This window comes from Tamandua tetradactyla, chromosome 8 (assembly GCF_023851605.1).
Source record: "Tamandua tetradactyla isolate mTamTet1 chromosome 8, mTamTet1.pri, whole genome shotgun sequence".
Classification (NCBI taxonomy): domain Eukaryota; kingdom Metazoa; phylum Chordata; class Mammalia; order Pilosa; family Myrmecophagidae; genus Tamandua; species Tamandua tetradactyla.
The window spans coordinates 111,624,854-111,648,526 of NC_135334.1; the positions used below are offsets into that span (position 1 = coordinate 111,624,854).

The following is a 23,673-nucleotide window of genomic DNA, read 5'->3' on the forward strand; positions in this document are numbered from 1 at the left end:
TTTCATAGCCTGATAGTCATTAGAAATAGTCATCAACTATTCCCAGTTTTCCTTCTGGGTACCTGGCAAGGTTGTACTTTTCTGCCTCCTTGAAGGTAAGTGGAGCCATGTGACTGGCTTTGGCCATTGAAATATGAACAGAAGTGAGGTACGTAAAATTCAAGAGGAAGATTTAAAAGTCAGTGTAAGATCTGCCATGTTCCTTTTAGCCTGTATTAGCAGCTGTAGAGAAACAAAGAGGGAGCCTCCCTTCACCTCCCTTATTGAGAAGGGCATGGAACAAAGTCTTGTGACCAACTTGTGGTGATGAACATGTCACATGAGTAAGAAATAAACTTTGGTTATTTTAAAGACCCTGTGAGTTGGGGGCTAGTCCCTGAGATTTTGACTAATTCTGAAAATCACCATTTTTTCCCCAGTTAATTAACTTTAGATTCTAATTTTTATATAAGATGTGTCTTCACTGAGAAAATACCCATGTAGACATCGTGGCCTTCCATCCACAAATTTCTCTGAAAAGAACACTGGAGTCCCTTACTATGTATCTAACAATCGCCTCAAATGGGAATTGAAGAAGAGGCAACAACTAAGAGGAATTTAAATCCACATTTATTGATGAGAGATATACACACAGAAGTTAAAACACTTAGTGAAGTATCGGATTCACAAATCATTTCCAGTATATAAAGAATGTCCAGTTGTCTTATACATGAAATGTTACAGTAATCAGTCTACGTTACTAGAGAGCTAAGACCTTAACTACACAAAATGTGCTTGGCCAACGAGGCATTTCCTAGTACCATATTTAAGAAACAACTTAAGAATTAATTGAAGTTTCTATCTTTTTGCATTGATTAGTCTTTAAACATTATGTGCTGTAGATGCCCTATGCTACATGACTGCAGACCAATGGAGAGTGTGGATCTGAAGGAAACAATCTTCTCTACCATTCTGCACATATAAGAATCTTCAAAGAGAATCCTGCCTAAAGGCAAGTTTTCATTCAGCTAGGTTTCCATCCTGAAGTTGACAGGAGTTGGAAAAGCCACATTTTTCAAGGAGAAATTTTCCTGTCCTCCATGTGCCCTCTCTCCTCTCTGGAGAAGCTACTGCAAATTAATGAATTTGTGCCCTTGGAGCTATGTGACTTTTAAGGCTTCAGTCTGCTCATGAAAAGAGAGGGGCACTTAGTTTTCCCAACAACACATGACCATTTCTTTTCCCTTCTTGGGGGGCAGGAAGAAGTTACAGGAACGATAGATCTCATAACATTCCACTTAGTGATAATTAGACAGAATGTGTGTTTTAGGAAGCAAGTGCATAATTACATTAGTTAATCTCATCTGCAATCACTCAAAACATGCACACAGAACATATTAGGTATAGGAGGTTATACTCCCTTCACATATGGGGGATCTGTGCTTCATCAGTTGCCCATCTCCTCAGTTTCCAAATATCAAAGCTGCACACTGCCTGTTCTTGTGCTTCTAGTTCTCTAACTTTATACAGACAACTGTGCAGTTTACAGCCTCAATTGTGCTTTTGTGGAGTTTCTCCTGCATGGCAGAGATGGTCAATGGATGTCTTTCCTGTACTCTGATTCAAGAACCAAGGTGGACAAGGCTCTTTGGAATCTTCAATTCATGATCAGTATTTGACAGTCAGAGGCTGACTCTTCCCAAGAGCATGAGGCTAACATGCACAGGAAGAGAATAACCTTTGGTCACTCTGAGCCCAACCCACCAATCAAAGGAGGATTGTAGATGAATGTCCTTATTCTAAACCTACCTAAGCCTAGATAATCAAAAGCTCCACAATTGCATTCACTGTGCATTATACAGATGTTGGATGACCTTTCACTAAGAACCAGGACACAAATATGCCCCACCATTGCTCTGAATTGTGTATTTACAAAGATGCTGGACACACTCAGATTTTCAAACAAATTATTAGTACAAAGCATTCATTGATCAGTTCTTCCTTCATATACATCTCCAAATCCCATTACCAAAGAGGAGAAATGATTCACAGCTAGGTATCCAAGAAGGAAAAGAAGAGTTTTCAAAACACCAACCAACGTATCTACAGCATTTAGATGAACAACCAAAAATAACATTTAAATTAACTTACAATACATCTATATACCATTTCACTGAAATTACACATAGATACCTACATCATAGCTACACAAAGAGCACAGGCACTGTCTTCATGCTTGAACCAAGTGTGAGTGTGTACACATAAGAACTTCATGCTTTGATAGCAATCTGTACTTGAAAACCACAGATGCAACATTGCCAGATAAGGGTACATCTAGTCTGTTTACTTAATGAGGAGCAGTTTCAAATATATACCAGCATATTTTTTTTTTTATGTAACCAGCTGTTATTTGAAACATAGACCTTGGCAAAAATACTAACCCTAATAACCATATCAGAAAGTGTGTTTAGCAGAAGGGAGATACCTTGCCTTTGCAGTGGCTACTGATTTGCCATTTGGGAAGGTTACATGGTTTGTTATTCATTCAAGGACAGAACCAACCAGGGCTTCTTCTGACAATTTCAGTGTGACTCTAAGCCCTCACCTCAAGCCCCCAGTGACAGGGTATTTCTTCATAGCCGGCTTTAAAAATGTTTTCCATTTTCTTGAAAGTGTGTTTGGTTTACATAACAGTGTGACATTTACTACCAATTTACTTGGCGAGAATCAATTGCAACAAATCTGTTCTGATGCACTTCTTGGTGCCCACTCTCAAATCTCTGCTCCCTGGTGTTTTCCTAAGCCAGGCTTCCCATCAAAATTAAGGAAGCCGTTGGGGGATTCCCATACAGAAATGATTTGACTATTATCACCTCATCCTTGATCTTTTTAGAGGCAAGCAAGATTGGAATGCTTAGCTGGAAAAACAAGGTCTGGTGTTAAAAATAAGGAATCAGCACCATTCCTCTTTAGTTCCAAAAAGATTAATTATTTAAATCAATTTCTTAGCCAACTAATGAATTTAAGCGACTCCTTGCTCTTAATGGTCATTTTGTTTATTGCACGACCAAACATTGGGTTCTTAAATTTTTCAAATGTGGCTATATGCTCAGGAAACAATGATAGCTCTAAATTGCTGTAGAAACTTCTTGTGCTCTAGTTAATTATAATTCTGCATATGTCATTGTATAGAAATACCCTAAGAAAATATCTGTCTGCAAAATTACCAATACGAAATAGATTAGTTCAGTCTATACTGAGTTCTCTATGGTTTCTGTAGAATAGATACAAATGTATAACATTATTAAAAAGTAAATTAATATTAAACATGTAATATCCAGACAATAAGTATATTTTCTCATGCTCTTTATAAATAATCAAAAACAAGCACGGGCATTTGTTTAAAAAAGAATATAAGATTGGTCTGGAGGAATTTGTGGATTTAAGGTGTAATACTGAGCAGAGGGCAATCTGTTGTCCCTGGTAACAGATCCTTACCAGGAAGCCAAAATAGATCTGCTGGCAGCAAGAACAAATTAGAATCACGGTTCGCCAGCTCTCTCTTTGAACTGTAGAAAACAAATAGAAAAACAATATACAAAAGTCCTCACAAAAGTAGCTTTTTATATACAAATCTCTATAGTGACCAGATAACCTGATCTGTGTTCTATAACATGAAGATGTAATGCTGAGATATTTTCCAGTTGAAAGAAAAGAGAGGGAATTAAGGTAATTTGTAGAAAAAAATGGATGCCAAAGATGAATTTCTAGTAAGCTTTCTAATCATGCATCTCAAGGAATCGTTCTGTGGTGAGATGTGCTGGACCTACTTCCTTGGTTCGTGTGTACACTTCCCCCTACCAAAGGCAACAGGTGAAACGGTTTCCAGGCAGGTGAAACGGTTGCCAAGAGAAGAAGCTGAGCCCCAGAAGGAGTGAAGCTCTGACTACATCATCCCCATCAACACGGGGTTGGAAGCAAGGGTAACAGTCAGTTGTTCAGCCCCAACACACCCAGGGCCTGAGGGCGTCTCCAGAGGAATTGGGGACCAGTTGATGCCCATTCTCTAGGTCAAATGCTGCCACTGCAAAGCAGCGGGGTCTGTTCCAGCAGGAGATTTTATTCTTAGCACAAAAGGGCTCTTGCATAACAATCAGAAGTACTTTTAAAAATATCAAAATGAATACTTGGCTCAGAGGTAGGAAGATAAAGCAAGACTGGACACAGAAAAAAACTGATCAGCAATAATCCAAGATAGTATTTAGTATAAATGGAATTAGAACTTGGGGGCTTCTCTCACTTTTCTACAGGTTCTTATATGGATGAATTAAAAAATAGTCATTACCTTGCTGCTTTTGTGTCAGGTCTCCTGCTCTAATGGAAAAACCAGCATCCCTTTAGACCTAGCCTTATTTATATCTCACTCCCTCAAATCTAAAGAACCAAGGGTGTTCTCTGGCAGTAAGGAGCCTCACAACACAATACCAACTCTACTCCATATTTAGCAGAAGTTGGGGACAAAAAGGAAAGATGAAAGCAAGAGTACATTGCATCAGTAACAGAAAGTGCAAATTGTTCAAATGTCAATGCTGATAACATGTATGCTGTAGAACATGCATTTTGTGAAAATTCCCCCCAAACTATCCACCCCAGAAACCCCTCAGGCATCAGAGAATGCAATCATCACCAGCATCACTCTGTTCCTGTAATCAGAGCTTATCTCTCTGGGAAGTGATGCTTATCATGATAGCAAACCAAACGGAAAAACAGAAATTGAGTTTAATCAAATATCCCTGCATATGTCTCCAGAGAAACCACGTGGCCTGGGCTCACCTGTGAAAGCTTGTATGCAGGCAAAGGCGGGAAGAGAATTACAGACAGTTGCTGCTATTGTGCAAATCTTGCACCAAATTTCATAAGTGTTCAAGGTTATTTGCCAAAAGCTCCCAAATTCCCACACTGGGTTGGTAATTAGGACTGTTTGGAGAAAATTGTGTGTTTGGATATTTGGAGTGGGCTCGTTGCCACAGCAGACGTGATGCAAGAGCTCAGGGGAAGCTGCCGACTTGTCCGGGGCTCTCATGGTAACTCTGGGAGTGTGTTTCCGGACCCGAATCACTACTTGTGTTACAGGTAAAGGGCAGTTTAATGAAAGTATGTTTGTTTGTGTCCCCAGACATGAAGCTGTGGGTTAACATGGCCATCCTCCAACCTTGTTATAAAAAATCAAGGCTTGGATTTAATTTCCTACAAAGGGGATGAGAAAAATCTTACTTGATTAATCATTATTGTGGGTTCCTCTGACCTAAAATATAAAGAAGTAATATTCTGTGTAGTAAGCCCCTTAAGAAAGAAATAATTAAGACAGAGATCATAATACCATGGATTCTTAGAGTTGGAAAGGAGTTTTAGTAATTTAATCCCAACAACTTCCCTTTACATATGGAAAAAATTGAGGTTTAGAGGGAGATATAGTGAGACTTATTGAAGTCAACCCGCTAAAGATTGGCAGTCTAATTCAAATGTTTCCTCCACCAAATCATGTTGCTACTCATCATCTCTGTGTCAGTACATGAATTAGTTGTGTTATGCTAGGAAATTCGATCCTAGTCTATTAAGAGTCCCTGTCATCCATTCTAAAGCCAACCCTCTCACTAACTTGTACAGCCTGTTTAGTTGTCTCTTAAGCAGCAACGATGATAAATGGAACAGGAAGTAAGGAGGAGAAGGAGTAGGAAATTGGGTTTTCTTTTGGTGAAAACCATAAGCCAATGCTGCACGAGTAGCTTCAATCTCACTTCGCCCAAGGAGAGCAATCTGCCTACTGTGCCATCTGCTTGGGCTGGCACTCGCTGGCCCTTCAAAGTTGTAGCCAGAAATTGCCACAGACAATGAGACCATTAGTCTTTCCAGACCAGACTTACCAAAGTGTCACTTCAGAATTCTTTCAGTCTTTTTGCTTTACCATAATCTTCTTAGGCTCCCTGACCCTGATATTCTTATTCAAAGAACAATAGCACAGTAATTGAAAATCCCATTTGTTCCTTTTTCTCAGCTTGGTATAAATTTAGTTGGGAATAAGAAAAGCAATGCCAGCCACCTAGCTAGCTGCATGGCCACAGAGCTGAGGAGCAGTTAAGTGGGAAGGGCCCCTCCACTTAGCTGTAACTGATGAGTATCTTATTCATCAAACCAAGTGAGAACTGCTGAGATTTATTTATCAAGAGCCTGAACTACGGAGGGTTCTCTCTGAGTATTGTGCATATCTACTTGGATTTATGGTTGTATTTCATGGAAAATTTTGCACAGGCAAGAGTCTTAATTCTAACAAAACTAAAAAAAAAAAAGATAATAAAATATTAACTTTCGTAATTGAGAGCAGAGGGAAGTATGATATTTGGATAAACATAAAAGGATTGGGCTTCCTTTTAGGTCCAGTCAGTGAGTTACCTAATTGCTCCACTCTGCAAGGGCTTCTTGACTAGATACATTTACAAACGACATACTTCTCCACACACAAGTGGAAATGACCGGAGACTCTCTAATGAACCAGTATTTGGGATTCCTGGTATCACCTAATGGGAGAGTGCCTCCCCATGAACTGAACTCCCCCAACCCTTTCTCAGCTTCCACAAGTCTAAATCCAGGACCTGGATGTGTTGGCACCTTTTCTTTAAGCTTTCGTGAACATCCAGGCTGACTGGTGAAGCCAATACTTGTCTTTTGGGGGTACAGTAACTTCCTCAGGCAAGAGACTATAGGCTGTGTTTCCATACCTAGTAGGCAGTAAGGAAGTGAAGCTGATAGCCATTTGGTTCAGACTCCATCATCTCAAGTCCTATTTTGAGGTTCTGTGTGATAGGAATGATTGCCTTGATTCTCTGAAAATGATTACAGGGGGAGACACATCCTGAAAGCCTTGAAGTAAAGCAGTGCCTTGATAAATAAACCATTCTTCTCACCAAAAATTGGATCTGATTCCTTGGATTTCAGTAGGTAAGCAAACGTGGATTCCACTTGGATTTTCCAAAGGGCAAAATGAGAAAGGGAAGGATTGAAGTTCACTTATTTGGTGTTCTCCTGAAATGATTCTCTGATTCCTAAAAGGAGATGAATGACACTATAGCAAAGTGATGTTTCCAAAGACTTAAGGACATTTTTCTTCTTAGAGGATGCAATGTATGCCTCTGGTTTGCTGTGTCTGTATATAAATATAACATTTGTGCATCATCAAACATTAACAGACTATTGTAAGCATTCTTACCTGTGTCGGGCCTAGTAATATGAATCTATACATATCACAGACATACACATATCCTATTTAGACAAGGTTGTTAGAGGTATACTCTGGATCCATTTGTTTTGTTTATGGCACATATTTTGGGCAAGGACCACCAATCACTATGGGGATGAAATGGGGAGAATGAAAGGAGTCCTAAGAAACCGGAGGACATAGTCATATGCTCTGCAGACCTCCTGGATTTTCAAGCCAGTCCTGAATTTGAGAAATTGTTTATCTTTAATATGATTTACTGACCTTCTTGTTAAATGTGATTTCCTCAGTATATTTTCGTGAGACTTTGCAAACAGTCTCAAACCAGAAAAGTCTGCTTTATTAAGCTGTACATTCTTGTTTCCACTGAACACAATGTCCTTTTATATATTTATAGGCTAACAGGATAGCTGGGAAAAAGCTGAAGTCAAAACAAACCAGAAAGACTGAGGCAGAGGGTTGGGAAGACAATCCTCTGGGAGTGGGTTTTGGGATTCAGGTTTTGACCGCTCACCGAGAAACCCATCAGTGTATCCAAGCTGGCCTGCAACAGCAAAAAACCCCAACAACTTCTCAGATGCTTTGTCTAGATTCTTCTCACCATAAACACACCCTTGGGAGCACCACTTCAAAACGTGTGTTCTTAACAGTTTCACAGCTAAATCCATGAAGTGTCCCCTTGGTCCACAATGTCTGCCCTGAAGGGTGCACTTTCTGCTCTTACATTTCAGCATGCCCTTGGCCACGCTGGTAACTTCCCACCCAGTGAAAAAGAAGACTAATGCCATTCTTGAGCAAACAAAACCAAAACCAAGAAGGTGCTTAATACTGCTCAGTAGTGATCCTGATGCAAAACTAACGAGGGTCTAAGTGTCAAGAACAACAGAACCTTGTGTCTCTTGTGCAGTCACAAAGTCTCTGATGGGGAAGAGAAGAAGCCACCAGGACTGGAATGTAAAGGGTCTGTGATGTCCATGGAGCCCTTCTCCTCTGAGAATTTGGATTCTGTGACTGTGCACGAATATCTCAGCATCCATATTCTGGCCTTGGGTAGCACACCCTCATGTGTGGACAGAGTTTCTACACGCGCCTTAGAGGCCGATGTGCTTTATTTCTCAAGAATACAAGTTCAAGTCCTCAACAAGCTCCTAAAACCCAGCAACCTTGGGAAATACTGTGGGTTATTCAATAATAAATGATAGTAGAGACATCCACAAATTTAGCTGGCATTATCGATCATTAAAAATTCGCTGGGTGCCTATAGTATAAAAGGCACTGTGTGACTCCAATTATGTTATTTATTCCTTCCAACTTCGACAGCCATGAGAAGAGTCCATATGTTCAGTTGTATAGAGTTATCCTTTGTTCCCGCATTATGGGTCAAGGCTGCCTGGGCTCTGCCCTAGGAAAGCCATCTTTATAGGGTTTTCACACAGACGCTTGTTTTCTGTTCCTTTCCCCAGAGAAGACTGGGAGAGGATCTGATTGGGAAGGAAGGCTGACCCTGCTTCCATCTGTGCCCTGTAACTAGTTTTATGTGCTTTGAAATAAATATAACAAAAAGCTTTCTTCATATTAGATAAATACTAGTTGTTGTTTTTTTTTTAAAGAGATGGATTAAAGAGGCACAGCCAACAAACTCTCCTCCGTGTGTGAAGAGAGTAAAATGATTGGGTCTTCTAGGCTGATGAGACTATGAGGGATTAAAAATGTCATTTTTGTTAGGAAACCGCACAAGAATCTTACGGGTGAAACAAAGAAATTAAAACAGATCAAATAATCTCACTTGATTTCACTACACCAGGTAAATGGAAATGCAACATACATGACTTTGAATATTTGAATCTTGTTAAAATCTATATTGACTGTGCCTCTTCACTTTTGTCCTTATATACAGTGGTTATATGTAAATTACTTCCTAGTCCATTACCATATGTAGTACTCACTATGAAACATAATTGAAATTTCAATAATTATTCACACAGGCTAGATAGAGGAGGGCAGAGATTCCGCGGGGTCCAGAATCAGTTGCTTTTAAGAATATGGGTCCCTGTAAAACTCTCTTTGAAACCTTTAACTTAAAAGAGTATATAGAAGATAAATTGTCAGAGTTCCCTAAAACAGGTACTTGCTTTTTTTGTTTTTAAATCAACGCATATGCAAACGCTAGAAGACATTCAAGGGGAATTACTTCTAGAGGCTTCTAACAGAATCACTCGCACTTAACAAGACGCGACAGGGAGAATACTTTAAGGAATGACACACTGTGTTTGCTCATTATCCCAAGTCCCTGGAGTGCAGCAAGCGCCCTTAGTCGTGTCCCCTGGGAAAAGAGTTTCAACGTCTTTGCATCTTGAGAGAAAAGGGAAGCTGGCAAGAAAGGAACTTCAATTTAAACCGACTCCTCCAGCAGCATCCATTCAAACAGTAACACAAGTGAGAAAATTAGACGGTTACCGAGCGTTATTTGGCAAAGACACAGCACCGGTCCTCTCGGCGCTGGCTCACAACAGCTCCTCTAAGCCTCAGCTAACAGACTAAGTAAACAGGGAAGTAACGTGCATTTTTTTTTTCCTTTTCAAAGAAAGCTTGTTTAATCTTTATATCATCTTTTAGCATAGAATACGTTGGGGAGTTTATTCAAGAACTTGCTGAAAGTCATATCCTTATTTTTCCCGTTTCCAAGGCGCTTCCTCAACACTGCCGTCGGCTGACTTCCCATTGGCTGCCAGAGTCACCTGAAAATAATTACCATCAGCGTCCAGCTCATAGGCCACCAACCGGAAAAAAGGCTCGTAGGTTATGTGGAGAAGCACTAGGTTCAACTGCTATTAGAGGACTTCAGTACTGGTTTGGTTTTTTTGTTTTTTGTTTTGCATGGGTAGGTTCCGGGAATCGAACCCGGGTCTCCAGCATGGCAGGCGAAAATTCTGCCACTGAGCACCACCTGAGCACTGCCCCAATATTGTTTTTAATTGTTCTTCCAAATTGGTTTTGAGCCTGTCTTAGTTTTCAACACTGATTTGTGAACGTTGCCTTGCGGGTATTGATGGGCTAGCGATACATTGAAATTTGGGGGATAAATTCTACAACCCTTTTTTGGGGGGGCCTGTCTATCTACAGACACATTACACAATACCACAGTCCTGAGAAAATACCATTCATGTGCTACTCCGCATAACCACAGAGAAAATTCCAGAACTAGGCAGCTAGTTCTACTCATGCAGATGAGGGGTTCAGTTGCGTGGATGCCAGGTGAATTAACACACACCTGAGTCTAAAATCGGAAATCACAATGGTTGGCCTGAGATCAGTCACAATGGTTAACTAAATTATTTTGATGCTGGGATTTAATAATTAAATATAATCACCAAATGGTCTATATCATGCTTTCCTGGCTCAAAGCGAGCTGAACCCTCATGTAGAATGGGAGGTTTCCCTCCACTTCTAAATACTTTTCCTAGCTTACCTTATGTCTGTCTGTCCTCAACGTCATGTGCAAACCTTAAACCCACGACTGATATTCCACATAATGGAGAGACTGGATTTATGGAAGCATTAGGATATGGAGACATGACAAACGCAGCAATGTTTGAAAGAAATCTGACCTTCTTCTTACCCAAGTGGAAGTGAAATGCATGCGTGATGAGCACACACAAGATGCTAGCCACAGAAAACCAACTGCCCTTCACAAACCAAGCAAATGAAAACATAAACTATTCATTCCTCCATCCCCTTAGCCCCCACCCAATATTTTAGAAGGACCATGCAATACACAGTGACAGCTCCACATGCAGTTATTTTGATTAATATGAAAAAGCTCTTGTATAGCTTCAAACTACTATTGCCAGGCGAGAGTTTGAAAAGAGAGACCAACATGACATAGCAATGCTTGAAGTGGTTTAAGTTTTGACCAGAGCTGCAGCAAATTTGTTTCCCTTTCAGTGAACTGTTGAGAAAAAGACTGCTAGGGACAGACTGTCTGCCTAGAGAAAGCTACCTTTTCACCATGACCTTGAATGTGCCTATTTGGCTTTCAGTGATGAGTGAGGTCAATAGCAGGACAAGAGTATAAATCACGATGTGGTGCCTTTGGAGGAACCAGACAGCACTTGGGGACACGGTGGCGGTTTTTCTGTTGTTGTTTTGTTTATTTTTAAGACTGGGGACTGTTTCAAATGTAACTAGGACAACATGAAAGGAAGCTTGGGACTCCCCTCTCCAAACCATTCCATCCCCGTCTGCCCCAGCCACCTGGGTTATAGAAAAACAAAATGGAGAAGAAGAGAGCAATAAGCCCTTGATGTTTCCCATCTCAATTTTTTTTTCTTAATGAGAAATAGTGACACTGAGAATTGGCTAGAAAGAAGTTCAAAGGAATGAATGAATGGAACCCAGATATTCTGGAAAAGGGAGTAAATTCATCTCCATAACTCTGTCACTGTTGACATAGTTTACTTCTCTAGAACAAGAAGATTGTCTCATCTAACAAAAGTAGAGGACCAACTAATCTTCACTAAGCTGAGCCCAGTTGCTTCGCTAAAATAATGCCAGCAGCTGAAATACTTATTAAGCCAATTCAGCCATCATCTTCATGACCTGTTCAGTTTGACCATTGGACCATCTAAATAAAAGAGTAACTATCTCTATTAGAACTGTCCAGCAAAAAGAGGACCAGAAATAAAGTATGGGTGGAGATGCTGAAAGGATACATTTGAAAAATATTTATTGTACAACTACTACCTGCCAGGCACTGTTTTCAGTGCCAGGACACAGCAGTGAAAAATGGGAACAAATTCTCTCTCACTTAATTTCTAGTGATAGGCATAGTTTTAATTTTTAAGAAATGAAGCAAATTGTTCCTGATGTGCTTGATGTCTTTAAAAAAAAAAAGAGCTTCCAGGGAAGTCTGAAATCTAAGATTTCTCCATGCCTGCCTGGGCCATGCCATAGAAAATTAACTACTAGGTTTATTCTTACATGCAATTGCAAAATTAAAATGTATATACGGTGATTTCGCTTTGTTTCTTACTACTTACTATTTTTTCTCCTTGTATGACAGTAATTTGAGTTAAAATCTTATGGGCCCTCTATAAACATGTGATGAATGACCAAAATACAAGAGGCCACAGAAGTGAGATGGGCATTTAACTAAACCCTACAAGGCACATAATAAGTATTTGTTAAATATACTAGTGCATAAAGCCATTCCATGGGAATGTTGACCCTTGCATTATGTGTTTTATTTGTCCTTATGCAATATCCTCATGGTCCCAAAGTAACATCTTGGGGATGTCCAACATATGCACATAAATGTGAGAAACACTAACTTATTAGGAGAATGGAGTATGCCCTTTAGATACATCTGAATTTCTAATAATTGGAATAAGTTTCATGAACAGTCAATTAATTTATGCAACCACCTCTTGATGGATGGGTTTCCTTCCTAATTTGTGTTTGAGCCTTGGTTCACCCACAAATGTACCTTATATAGAAAGGATAAGCAAAAGACTATGGTTGGCCCACCAGTCTTCTGAAATATTTTGCAGTCCAATAAAGACAATTGCCTCTAAGTCATCATTAGTTGCCTGGCAGAAGTTGTGGTGTTTATTTGGAATGACTCAGAAATAACATAGGGGAAAATTGACTACTTAATAAGACCTTATCAATAGGAATAGAAAAGGAATTGAACACGAGTATTGCATCTCGATTGTCCTTGGCTGCTGTCTGGAACCATTTTAGCAAACCAATCCCCGGAGCTGACTCCTTGCTCACTTGCCAGGGTTTCTCCAAGTTTGCTTCACTCTGGTCATAACATTCTGTCTCTGACAATGTCAGGTTAATTACAATGAAGGCTAGACAGAGCTCATCAAGTTTGAACACTTAGCACCCAACAGCTTGGAGGAGAATCCAGAACAGCCATGCCACAGGAAAGATGGTGCTACCAGGCAGTGTGCATGATGTAGAGTGTTTTTAAAAATGTCTCTGGATAATTTTCCTGAAAAAATAGTTATCCTTTACTTGAAATTGCTTCCCTATTCTTGTAGTAAAGGAACTTATTAGGTCAATATTCACCTTCCCATTTAAAAAAAAGAAAAACAATTAAAAGAAAGATAGCTTTGTGAAGTTGTGCAGGAATATTTTTTTTTACCAATATGTGTCATGCAGCAAGAAGGAAAACTTGTACTATATAAATTAAATGATGCTGGGTATTTCCCTCGTGTTTCACTGGAAGAATAGAAAAGTCAGAAAAGTTCCAGCCATCACAAATTCTTGGGCAAAATATTCAAGAAAACTGATCAAATAGTGGAGTACATGGGTAGGGAAATCACAAGGGTTGTTTTGTATCATGTGGATGAAACAAGCAGCTGATTGGCTCTTTCACTGTTCGAGCTGTTGATTTCCCACCATGTTAGACACAGAGTTAGATGATCGTGGACTCATAGAAGCCTGGGTTACATGATTCTTGAGAAAACTAAAAGTGACAAAAATACATGCAGGGCTTATGCTTATGTGTTTGTTTTTGAAGAGATCAAGCAGCATGCACTACTAGATACAGGTCTCGATATCCATAAATGGAAAAGGTACCTTGCACTCATCTACTATGACAGAGTTGTGTGCAGCATAGACACATTGATTAGAGTTGCTTTCCCTGTGGTTCTTCATGTCATCATATATTGATTGAGTCTTGGTCATTTCAATATCTTCATGCATTTGATGCTGGGAGTCAATGGAATCCAGTTCAGACTTGGAGAGATGATAGACAATTCCAGCTCCAAAAGAGTCACCCACAACATTGACTGAAGTTCTCATCCTGTCCCTGGGGACAACGAAAGGAAAAAGTTAAATGAGGAAGCAGTATGTTGAAAGATAGAGGTCTCAAATCAGAGAGACCTGGGGTTGGGTTCTGGTTCCACATTTTGCCCTCTACCTGATCCACAAGGCAACTTACTTAACCTTTATGGACCTTTTGATTCCCTGGTATGCCAACTGGAGATAATAATGATAATCATAGGCTTATGTGCAAATTAAATGACATTATGTATGTATAGTGATTAGCACAATTTCTAATGACTAGTAAGCACTCAAACCATAGCAAAAAAAAAAGAAGGAGAAGAAGGAAGAGCTTTGGATGAGTAGGAGGGATGAATTAGAGGGAAAAAATGGGTCCAAATCTCAGAATTAGTACCCAGGCTCCTAGTTGTGCTGAGATGTTCTCTTCCAGACACTCTAGCTTTCAATTCAGATAATATAAAGGTACAAGGATTAATTTTCAGGCAACATGGAACCTTAACTGGTTCTTGGAATAAAGGCCTAAAGTAAATTTAATATTTATCATCATAGATTTCTAATCAAATTCTCATTAGAGAACAACATTAATAAAACTGCACTGGAGGAGCCTACACTGCTTCTCCAGCAAGGCCATCCATTTAGGATGGCCACTGCTGTCCTTCTGGTTCCAACCAGAAAGATGCTGCCAATGATAAAAAATAATCAGTAGGACTTTTTCTCTTAGGGGCTTCTCTCCACACAAGAGAGAGCTCTTCCCCAACTTTGTGCTTTGTAGAATCTGCTTGGTGTGATCAAGTCTGTACAGGAATGGAGTCTGAGCCTTCATCTCACTTGCAAAGTCAGGCACTTGAAGTGGAGATTGATAACAAGCCCTCATGTAAGGGTGTGATGGCTAAGAAAACGCATGGTCTCTGGAGCAGCCTGACTTGGATTCAAATGCCCACTTTTCCCCTTTGCTGTTGAGCAACCCTAATCATATTAACAGCTGTGAGCCTCAGTTTCCTCATCAATGAAAGGGAAATAATAAAACTGCCCACCATGTGAGGATTGTTGTGAAGAGCAAATAAGTTAACAAAATGCTTTAAGAACTCAAAAAAAAATTATTATATAACATGTATTTTAACATCATTAATCCTATCAAGTCAATTCAAATATATATATATATATTTACCAGCTCATAGACCAAACACTTGATGCCTGATCAAGCTACTCTTACCCCCACAAACATTAACTCTACTTAAAGGACAATAATTCATATGACAGGGCTCCCACATAGCTAGCTAAGTTATTTGCCCATCAGATGATGGTGATCTACTTTGGAGTTATTCCACTATTCTTTCTCTTCCTCCTGGGTTATATCCTAAGTCATGCACTCAACAGGCTTGACCAATTCTTAAATTTCAAGGAATTCTAGAGTCTTGAAAAGCAATACTCATGGCCCAGAAGAACCTGCCTTATTCGTAAGTAAAGGGACAAAATGTGAGGAGGATGATAAGAATATTGATCATGATGGCTAATATTTATATCACACTTACTATGTATAACAGTGTATTTCATAAATATTGCCTTATTTAATCCTCATCACAGCTCTATAAAAGCTACTGTTATACACATGAACAGATGGAAAAACTGAAGACTGGAGAGGTCAAGTGGCTTCCCCAAAGTCACACATCCGAGTAGAGTACGAGAGCAGACCCTGAACACAGCTGGTGTGACACCAAATCCACTGTCTGCTGCATAATACAAAGCCCCTGGGAATCAGACATCCTGATCTTAAATCTAGTTCATTCACTTACTAACTGCATGATATGGGTGACTTGCTCAAAGTGAAATTTTTCTCATGCAATTAAAATATCTACTTTATAAACCTTGGGGAAGATAAAACCAGTTCCTAACCCGAAGTTGATACTCATTATGTCCCGGCTCCTTTCTCATTTGGGAATAGCCCCCAGTCATACCCCATCATAGCGTAAAAGCAAAAAATACTAGGCTCAAGAATTAATGACTTTTGCAATTTAGTAAAGTCTTTTCACTCAAATCGTGATGTATGTTCACAATTTCCTGTTTCCTCAATCCGTGGCTTTCTTTGATCCTAAATCCCTACTCTCCTGAAGTGACCATAAAATCAAGTTTTTTATATAGGATTGCTCGGTGAGTTTCTCCACATTCACTCACTGCCCATCTTTTCCTTACTCTACAGATCACCTTGAGTTTGAAAAGGAATTCTGGAAATAGCAATCAGGACAAGAACGGATGGAAGAAAAAGATGGGTAGAATCAAAGCAGGCTGATATTTGAAGCCAAAATAAAGATGGAAAGGACCCTGGACCTAGGACTGAAATCTTCACTCAGGTCTTCTGGCTCTGTCACCTTCAGCAAATTACTTCTTACCTTAGGGTAAAACGTAGAATCGGGCTAATCTCAACCTCACAAGTTAGTCATGACAGTTAAATGAAATGAGAGAAGCACTCAGCATGCCTTAAGAATGCTTAAAAGGTTGCAGGTGCATATAAGCGTGAAAATGTTCTTTTTCTTACACCTGCAATTGGCCAGAAGAAAATATAGACTCTCATTAGTTGCTGTGTTCTTTGTTAATCAATTAATTCATTCATCAATTATTTAATGAGCACCTAATATATGTGCAGTGCATTATGACAGGTGCCAGAGACAGAAAAGAACAAGACAAGGACCTTGCCCAGCCTCCATTCACATGCGAGAAGCCCACCTTTCATTACTTGTCTGTTTCTCCAACTAGAGTGATATTAATGTTCTAATGGGAATACATCCAGGTGCTAAGGGGTTATGTAGGTGGGACACTTTAGCCATATTTGGACCCCAGAAAAAGCTTTGAGTAGAACTGTCTTGAGTTGAGCCATAAGGTTAAGTATGAGATAATGAGCTGGAGGGAGAAGAGAAGTAATGGGTTTGCCATCTAAGAGATAGGAGCAATAAGGAGCCTTCAAGATGGCTAACAGATATAGTGAGAGAGGCAGAAAGTAAGAGCAAGCCAAATCAAGTATGGTCTTATTAGCCAAGTTCAGGACTTAGGACTATAACTGAATGAGGAAAATGAGGAGTCATTAAGGGGAAAGATCACAATTGCTCCATTATGAAGAACAGACAGAAAAAGCATGAGACTGAAAGAGTGAAATCCATTCAGTGAGGATGTGGTAGGTAAGGAGAAAGGTAGATTTGAGAGCTATTTAGGAGACATAACTACAGGACTAAAGACTGATTGACTATGGGGAGTAAGGGAGAAAAGGGTCGAGCATTGCTCTCAGGTTTCTGGCTCGGGCAACCAGTGGGCATTGCCACCATAAGTAAGGAGTTTGACTGGTTAGGGTAGAAAAGATCCTGGCTTCAGTTTGAACATGTTGACTCTGAGGCATATGACACAGCCAAGGAGAGATATCCCACAGGTGGTTGAGAATATGGATTGAAGATCAGGAAAACATCTCAGCTGCAGGTAGCAAATTTAGAGTCATCACAAAGAGATGGCCATGGATGCTGCAGTGCTTGAGTTCACGCTTGGAGAGTATGCACAGTGAGAAGGGCAGAAAATCTGATCTAGAACACTGAGGGCAACCAACCTCAGTTGGGTATGGGCAAAGTGGGAAGAGTACAGAAGGATTTGTATTTCACAAGTGGAGGGAAATATGTTTCAAGAATAAGGATGCTTTGGATAATGCCAATTACTGCCAAGAGGTAAAGTAAGAAAAGGAAAAGAAATGTTTCTTGATTTTAGCAACAAGGAGGCCACTGATGACCTACTGAAGGCAGTTTTTGGTGGTTTTTTTTTTAATTTTAAAATTTTTTTTTAAATACCAAAAAACACCAAATAAACGCAAACATTCTTAACTTTTGATCATTCCGTTCTACATATATAATCAGTAATCCACAAATAATCACATAGTTGCATATTCATCATCATGATCATTTTTGGAACATTTGCATCTATTCAGAAAAAGAAATAAAATGAAAACAGAAAAAAAATCCTACATACCATACCCCTTACCCCTCTCTTTCACTGATCACTAGCATTTCAATCTAACTTTATTTTAACATTTGTTCCCCCATTATTTATTTTTATTCCATATGTTTTACTCATATTGTTGATAAGGTAGATAAAAGGAGCATCAGACACAAGGTTTTCATAATCACATAGTCACATTGTGAAGGCTATATCATTATACAATCATCTTCAAGAAACATGGCTACTCGAACATAGCTCTACATTTTCAGGCAGTTCCCTCCAGCCTCTCCATTACATCTTGACTAACAAGGTGATATCTATTTAATGCATAAGAATAACCTCCAGGATGACCTCTCAACTCTGTTTGGAATCTCTCAGCCATTGACTCTTTATTTTGTCTCATTTCACCCTTCCCCCTTTTGGTTGAGAAGGTTTTCTCAATCTCTTGATGCTGAGTCTCAGCTCATTCTAGGGGTTTTCTCAATCCCTTGATCCTGAGTCTCAGCTCATTCTAGGATTTGTGTCCCACGTTGCCAGGAAGGTCCACACTCCTGAGAGTCATATCCCATGTAGACAGAGGGAGGGTGGTGAGTTTGTTTGTTGTGTTGGCTGGAGAGAGAGGCCACATCTGAGCAACAAAAGAGGTTCTCTTGGGAGTGACTCTTAGGCCTAATTTTAAGTAGGCTTGACCTATCCTTTGTGGGGTTAAGTTTCATATGAACAAACCCTAAGATTGGGGACTCAGTTTATAGCTTTAGCTGTCCGCACTGCTTGTGAGAATATCAAGAATTCAACTTGGGGAAGTTGAATTTTCCCCCTTTCTCACCATTCCCCAAAGGAGACTTTGCAAATACTTTTTTATACACTGTTCAAATCACTCCGGGATTTATGGGGCATCACTTGGGACAAACCTACAAAATCTCATGTCCTACTCAAGGTTCAATGTACTTATGGTGTTCAATTAAGCTGTCTACATAAGTTATATTAGGAACTGCACTAGTCAAAATATAAATTTTGTACCAAATAAACATTTTTTGCTTTAGTCTGAGGGCAGTTTTGATAGAGGAAGAGACAGAATCCAGCTCACCATAGTAGATAATTGAATGATAACTGAAGAAGTGGAAACATCATTATTTATAATTCAAGAAGTCTGAATGAAAAGAGGAGAAGAATGACTGGTAGATGGAGAAAGAAGATCGAGAGAAGATATTTTGGTTTACTTTTATTTTGTTTTAAGAGGTGGAAGACTTGAACAAGTTTAAATGCTAAGGAGAAGGAGCCAGTGGAGAAAGAGAAATTGAAGATACAGAGAAGATGGAATAATTGATGGAGGTAGTCCCGCAGAAGAAGAGGGAATGAGAAGCAGAACAGAGATGACGACCATTCCCTTAGTTGGAAGGGATGCTATTCCTTCACTACAGAGGATAAGGGATAAAGGACAAGTTTATGAAGGTGGATTTCTAAGTGAGGTGGCAGGAAGTTACAGGAGATCTGTTGGATAACGAGAAGTTCATCTGAATTACACTAAAACATCAGAACCCTGTCATGCCAGGTTTCTCCAGCACAAAGAATATTGGGGAAATTCCCATGAGGCCCAGCTGGTAGTTATATCACGGCTGCTCTGTATGTATCTCACTATCTGAAAATGGAGCAAAGTAGGTCACCCTTAAAGACATTTCAGGGGAATGTCTGACCAGCTGGGGGGAAGTCCAACTGTGGCCAAAAGCAGGATATGGGAATTTATGAGGTTGTAAAATCTGAACACTCGCTTCACATGTGGGAACTTTTTCCACAGACAAATACTTTCATTTTCTCTCAGAAGCAGCCCTGACCCCTCAGGAAACCCTGTCTGTCATGCTGACCTCGGGAGCTTTTAGGTTTTTACTTGGTAAAAAGCATTTTAGAGTATTTGATGCTATCCTTGAGCAGAATCCTGAGCAGAATTTTTAATTTAATGGACCCACTACAAATGACACAAGACTGCCCTTTGGGGCCACCAGAACTCAATAAAAAGAGAAGGGCCTGACTTAATTATTTCAAACTGAGTAACTAGGTCATGTTCCCTGGAGGAAGGCAATTGCCAAGGTGCTCTCTTTCTTTTCTATCTCTCAGTCTAAATCCTCTGCCAGAAAGATTGTGGAATTGTCTAAAATTCCTGATTCTCACAGAAGAACAGAGCCCAGGGAGCAGAATCACCCTGAATTCACCTAGTCCCTTGTATTGGTGAACCATATGGTGGAACCATATGAAATTGCAATTTCCATAACTCAAAAAGCTCCGGTACTGGCAATTCCTATGACTCAACCTAATAATAACAGAAACAAACCAACCTGTCTGCCTCTCAAAATGCAACAGACTGACAGACTGTCTTTAGGGCACAAGGTGGAATCTATGGGCTAAAGCCACATGAGGTTAGGGAAGGGAAGGAGGACCCACCCAAACACTGCCTAAGAAAGTGAACTTTGGATACAAACCTGGGATGCAATCCTGCCTCCACCCTTTCCAGCTCATTTTTAAAATATGGAAATACTGCCCACTTCCAAAGGTATTGAGAAGATCTTCAGTGATGACATGTATGAGCAATTGTTGTGTGACAGGTCCTATGGCAAGCTCTTTGCATATAAAAGGGTTATCATACTGCTTAGAGCAAGGTATGTGCCCAACTACCAAGCTGCTCATTATTATTACTATTAGTCCAAGTAAAAAGTTCTTTTTTATTCCCTCTTCTGTGTCCCCACCAAACTGTACCTAGCACACTCTGTTGGGATTATTTGACCACAGCTGTCCCCATTATTAGGCTGCAAACTCTTTGAGACCTGGGACCAAGTTCTATTCACTTGTGGCACAGGGTGGGGTGAGGGGAGGTGGAGAAGGAACAGAAAAGGGTTTTAGTGAAGATGTAGAAGCAAATTAACTCTAGAGAGAGAGGTGTTTTTGTTTATCCAAGCATCTGGTTGGATATTTTGGTTGTGAAAAGTTAAGTCTCAGGACATGACCTAGAAGGAGGAGGACAATACAGCCCGAACTGCTCTGTGTACAGAAATGGGAGAGGGGTCTGGAGAGCTGGTGGAAGATACAAAGAGGTGGGGAACATTGAAGGATATTTTTAAAGAGCTGCCTAATATAACATGTTTTACTTGCTGTACTACTAGAAATTATTAATGGTGATTACTTCGGAAAATTTGTGACTTGAGAGTCAATTGTAGGTGAAAAAAAGGTATTTTTCTTTTTCATTTCATGAAAAAGCTCCTGAGCTTTGCTCCCCACCCCTTGTTTCCCCATATGCACGAATTTCTTTTATGATACATTAAAAAAGGATTTTGCTACACAGAGCTATAGCACCCACTCCCACTCCACCTTTACCTCTTGATTTGCAACTACTACCTTGAGTCAGGGATACTTTGAGGGAAGGACTTAGTTAAAAAGGGGCCACATTCCATCCTGGTGTTGACACAAATTGGAGATAGGGTGAAATGTAGAAAAGAGAAGAACTCAGTGGAAATGGGAAATCAAAGGAAAAGACTAAGATAAATATAAGCCCAAGAACCTTCAGAGATACGGTAGAGATGGGGAAGTAGGTATAAGTTATTTTTCTATCAGATATGGAATAGGGTATAAATCAGTTGGGAATATGTGTGTGTACAGGTTATAAATAAAGAAATGAAAACCCAGGTTGGCAGGGCTGGAACACCCAAAGAACATCCAGATTGCCCGGGTTAGAATCCCAGCTCACCTATTAAATATCCACTAAATTGGGGTGAGTTACTTCTCTCTGAGACTCAGTTACTTCAACTGAAATATGGGGAGAGCTATTAGCTGTCTCATAATTTGCTATGACTTTTAAACACGTGCACATAAGATGCTTAGAACAAGACCTGAGAGTTGAGGGGTACTCACTAAGTATTAGCTTTCAGTGTACCACATCCATGCAAACTTTGTTGAAATGGATGCATGGACTGTCAACTGGTGCTGAAAAAGAACAGAGGTGCTCAAATATCTGCAATCAGGGAATTCCCTGTCTCTAGTCTGGTGCTTCTTGAAGTGAACTTCCCAGGCTACATCTCAGGGGTATTTACTCAAGTCCCATCCCAGACCTTCTGAATCTGAAACTCTGGGGAACAATTTGTGTTTTAAAAAGCCTTCAGGAGATTCTAGTTCACACTCAAGTTGGACAGCTACTCTTGTATCCTCCAAACAGAATATAATGCAGGAGCCTCAGAGTCCCTCCAGTTAGGTAGTGGCTAGGCCTTCTTATAATTATGCCTAAGAGTCACCCCCAGAGAACCTCTTTTGTGGCTCAGATGTGGCCTCTCTCTCTAAGCCAACTTGGCAGGTGAACTCACTGCCCACCCCTGGGACATGACTCCCAGGGGTATAAATCTCCCTGGCAATGTGGGACAGGACTTCCAGGATGAGCAGGGACCCAGCATCATGGGATTGAGAAAGCCTTCCTGACCGAAAGGGGAGAGAGAAATAAGACAAAATGAAGTTTCAGTGGCTGGGATATTTCAACCAGAGCCGAGAGATTATCCTGGAGGTTATTCTTATGCATTATATAGATATCCCTTTTTAGTTTATGGTGTATTGGAGTGGCTCAGGAAGCGCCTGAAACTGTCAAGCTGTGTTCCAGTAGCCTTGATTCTTGAAGACAATTGTATAATGATACAGCTTTTACAATGTGGCTACATGATTGTGAAAATCTTGTGTCTATGCTCCTTTTATCCAGGGTATGTACATATGAGTAAAAAAATATGGATAAAGAATAAATAAATAATAGGGGGGATAAGGGGTAAAATAAATTGGGTAAATTGAAATACTAGTGGTCAATGAGAGGGAGGGGCAAGGGGTATATGATGTATGAGTTTTTTTCTTTTTTCTTTTTATTTCTTTTTCTGGAGTGATGCATATGTTCTAAAATGATCATGGGGATGGATATACAACTATGTGATGATACTGTGAGCCATTGATTGTACACCATGTATGACTGTATGTGTGTGAAGATTTTTCAATAAAAAAATATTTTTTAAGGAGGACACAAGAGGAAGTCATTAACCTTCTTTAAAAATGCCATTTCTAATAAATCTCTCAGTTAGAAAATGTGTCCCTAGAAATGACTACATCAGCAGAGTCTTATGTGATAACTGGACCACAAGTTCACTTAAGATTCACTTTATTTTGTCTGTACTCTTCCTACCTGTGGTCAGACCCAGGTATTCATCACCTCTCCTGCATCTTGGCTTCTAGTTCAAAAGGGATATGCCAGTGTGGGCTCTTTTAGATATCTGTAGCTGGTCAACAAAGATGGCAGTGAAAGATGCTTCAGGGTGCCATTCCCCAACAGAATCTTTGAACAACTAGCAAACACTGTCAGAGGAATCTTCCTAAATATTCCAGAAAAACAATGAAAGGGTTGCAATCACTAGGCAAGTGCCCATTGAAGAAAATGCAGCTTTAAAAATGGCAGGAAACACTTGTGGCACCCTTGCTAGCCCCGTGACTCTGCCACAGCATGGTGTGTAGCCAGCTCATACTCCAATTGTGAGTTCCTGGCCCTGTTCCAGAGGGATCAAAGTAACCCCTTGTGCATATAAGGAGATTATATGTCAGTGCCAATCTATTATTGGGTGTCAGTTTGAAAGACTGAACTAAAACATTCA

The 23,673-nt window shown here is 39.9% G+C and overlaps 1 protein-coding gene across 4 annotated transcripts in view; it reads right to left on the bottom strand.

Annotated features, from left to right (window-relative positions):
* Positions 1–587: 587 nt before the first annotated feature.
* The window catches only part of SLC1A2 (solute carrier family 1 member 2), a 177,940-nt gene continuing 154,854 nt past the window's right edge, over positions 588–23,673 (bottom strand). For all 4 annotated transcript variants that reach the window (XM_077114412.1, XM_077114409.1, XM_077114411.1 and 1 more), the window contains 2 exons: positions 13,841–14,072; positions 588–9,990 (listed from right to left, as the gene is read on the bottom strand). In XM_077114412.1, the coding sequence (XP_076970527.1) occupies positions 9,919–9,990; positions 13,841–14,072 (304 nt within the window). In that variant the 3' untranslated portion in view covers positions 588–9,918. The remainder of the gene's footprint in view (positions 9,991–13,840; positions 14,073–23,673) is intronic.